Raw genomic sequence first — 1922 nt, 5'->3', positions numbered from 1 at the left:
CATCGCACGAACTCGAACCAACTGATCATGAGTTTCCCTGATGTCCATCATAGCATTTACTGCAATTTTACCCTCGATAACTCAAATCTCGCTGCTCGCCCTAGCCAGTAATTCTTTTTTTACATTCTTACCCTCAATGACTCGAACGGCATTAAACCACGTCCGCCAATACGTGACAAATTAAAACAAAACGTTATACTGCAGTCCACCCATTAATTACTTTGAAGCAGAAATTTTTAATGTTTGCTTCGCGATAAAATGTGTAGTTTAGGAACACAAAAACAATAAACGCCGTTTTTTCCCGCTATTTATTTTGCGACCCTCTTGTGCTCAACCTCGAGTCTTTTTCTTCCCTTGAAGTTCAAGTTTTCGGTCGTCGTACTATAATTAATTTCTCCTGGTGAAATAACTAGTATGCGATGCTGACGCCCAGTTTACAGATTTACGCGGTAAGGGATCACGAACTAATGTTACCATGAAAATGTACGGATTGCTATTTGTTTTAAAAACTTAGTTTCGCTCTGAATGCTTTCTACTCGTTTACCTCTAGACAGACATACGAGAGTTTACGTAAAGAAAGCTGGCCACTATCGATCTGTCTAATATTTCGAGACCTCTGTGTGTTGTTCGGAGGTTTAATTCGCAATTTTTCGGAGAAATAATGACTTCGAAGTATCCTGTTTTTCTCAAAGTTTGTCTTCGTTTAGAACTTTATTTCTTGATAAAAGAGATCACCACAACATGAGCGAAAAGGATTCCTACAACTTTAATTGAAAGCTAATACAATCGAGAAAAAGATCTTCCGCTCTGTACAAACACTCCGCGGGGCTTCCCCGCGTAATATAATTTGAATTTCTAATAATCGTGACGTTCCACATGAACCCAGCCTAGCATTGCATCATCTTCGATGACGAATACAGAGGCGGACATAAAATGGCAGAAGAACAGTCAAGACTATCATCACATCTCCTGAACCCTTATGGATAATTAAGCGTTGTCAAGGTATCGAAGCTGTTGTAAGCCATCGCTGTCGTCAAATGGGTGACTTGAAGGTGCCGATTTACGTGGAGATGTCTTAACACCTGTACCCCGCGAGCCAAAGCCATCGGCCAATCATTCTGTTTTTGCGGTGCCCAAATGCAGATTTATTAACATTTGTAGCCTGACTGAAACCAGAACAAAGTTAGAGCCGTTGTTGCACTCGAGGCTGATATGTGACAGAATGATATAGCTGTGTGTGTGGTAATGGAAAAGCACCTCAAACCAGCACAACCGGACGCCAAAGTAAACATCGCAAATTGTTTCTATCTTTAATGATTATCGCTCAACCTGTATGAAGCTATATGCATAAACTTGCGTCTCCCTACGGGACACCAGTTTTTAGTGTGCGGAACGTATCACCTACCTAAACGCAAATACGCGGAAGTAGATTCAATGAGCCATATAACCAACATTGTTGATATAAATTGGATGAACACCCGCAAACTGTTGTGTATACGGCGGCGATTTGAATAAACTGAACATCGATCGATTAGAAGAATTGACAGACTGGAATCGGTGATGCTGTGGTTTTCCGACAAGAGGCCTCTCACGCTTAGATAATGTCTCGCAAATCGCAACGGACCTTTTCGGGAAATGCTACCCTTACCAAATGCTGACAAAAAAAACCGATCACTGTGATTTGAGTTTATCAGCCGGCAAAAAGCTTCATCCCAGCCGACACTAAGTTCAGATGCGAGATCTGAGAGAGTATAGAAAGCGTGATTTATTCTCAGCATTGGCAAAGGAAGACTAGATAACTTGCTAAATTCAAAATCTTTTTTTCCCGAAATGTTGTTTCCAATCTAATATTGCCATTCATAATTATTGTAACTCGCGATGTAACGGTAAAATCCGACGGTCTCATTTCGTTAAGATTTCTG

At 40.8% G+C, this 1922-nt stretch overlaps 1 protein-coding gene across 1 annotated transcript in view; it reads left to right on the top strand.

Annotated features, from left to right (window-relative positions):
• LOC131789202 (uncharacterized) overlaps positions 1 to 574 on the top strand; it is a 6992-nt gene extending 6418 nt beyond the window's left edge. The window contains exon 6 of the mRNA XM_066171936.1: positions 551 to 574. Within this exon, the coding sequence (XP_066028033.1) occupies positions 551 to 574 (24 nt within the window). The remainder of the gene's footprint in view (positions 1 to 550) is intronic.
• Positions 575 to 1922: the final 1348 nt, after the last annotated feature.

The sequence above is a fragment of the Pocillopora verrucosa genome, chromosome 9, assembly GCF_036669915.1.
Source record: "Pocillopora verrucosa isolate sample1 chromosome 9, ASM3666991v2, whole genome shotgun sequence".
Lineage (NCBI taxonomy): Eukaryota > Metazoa > Cnidaria > Anthozoa > Scleractinia > Pocilloporidae > Pocillopora > Pocillopora verrucosa.
Note: the sequence above shows the minus strand (reverse complement) of the source record. Positions and strands in the feature narration are given on the sequence as shown.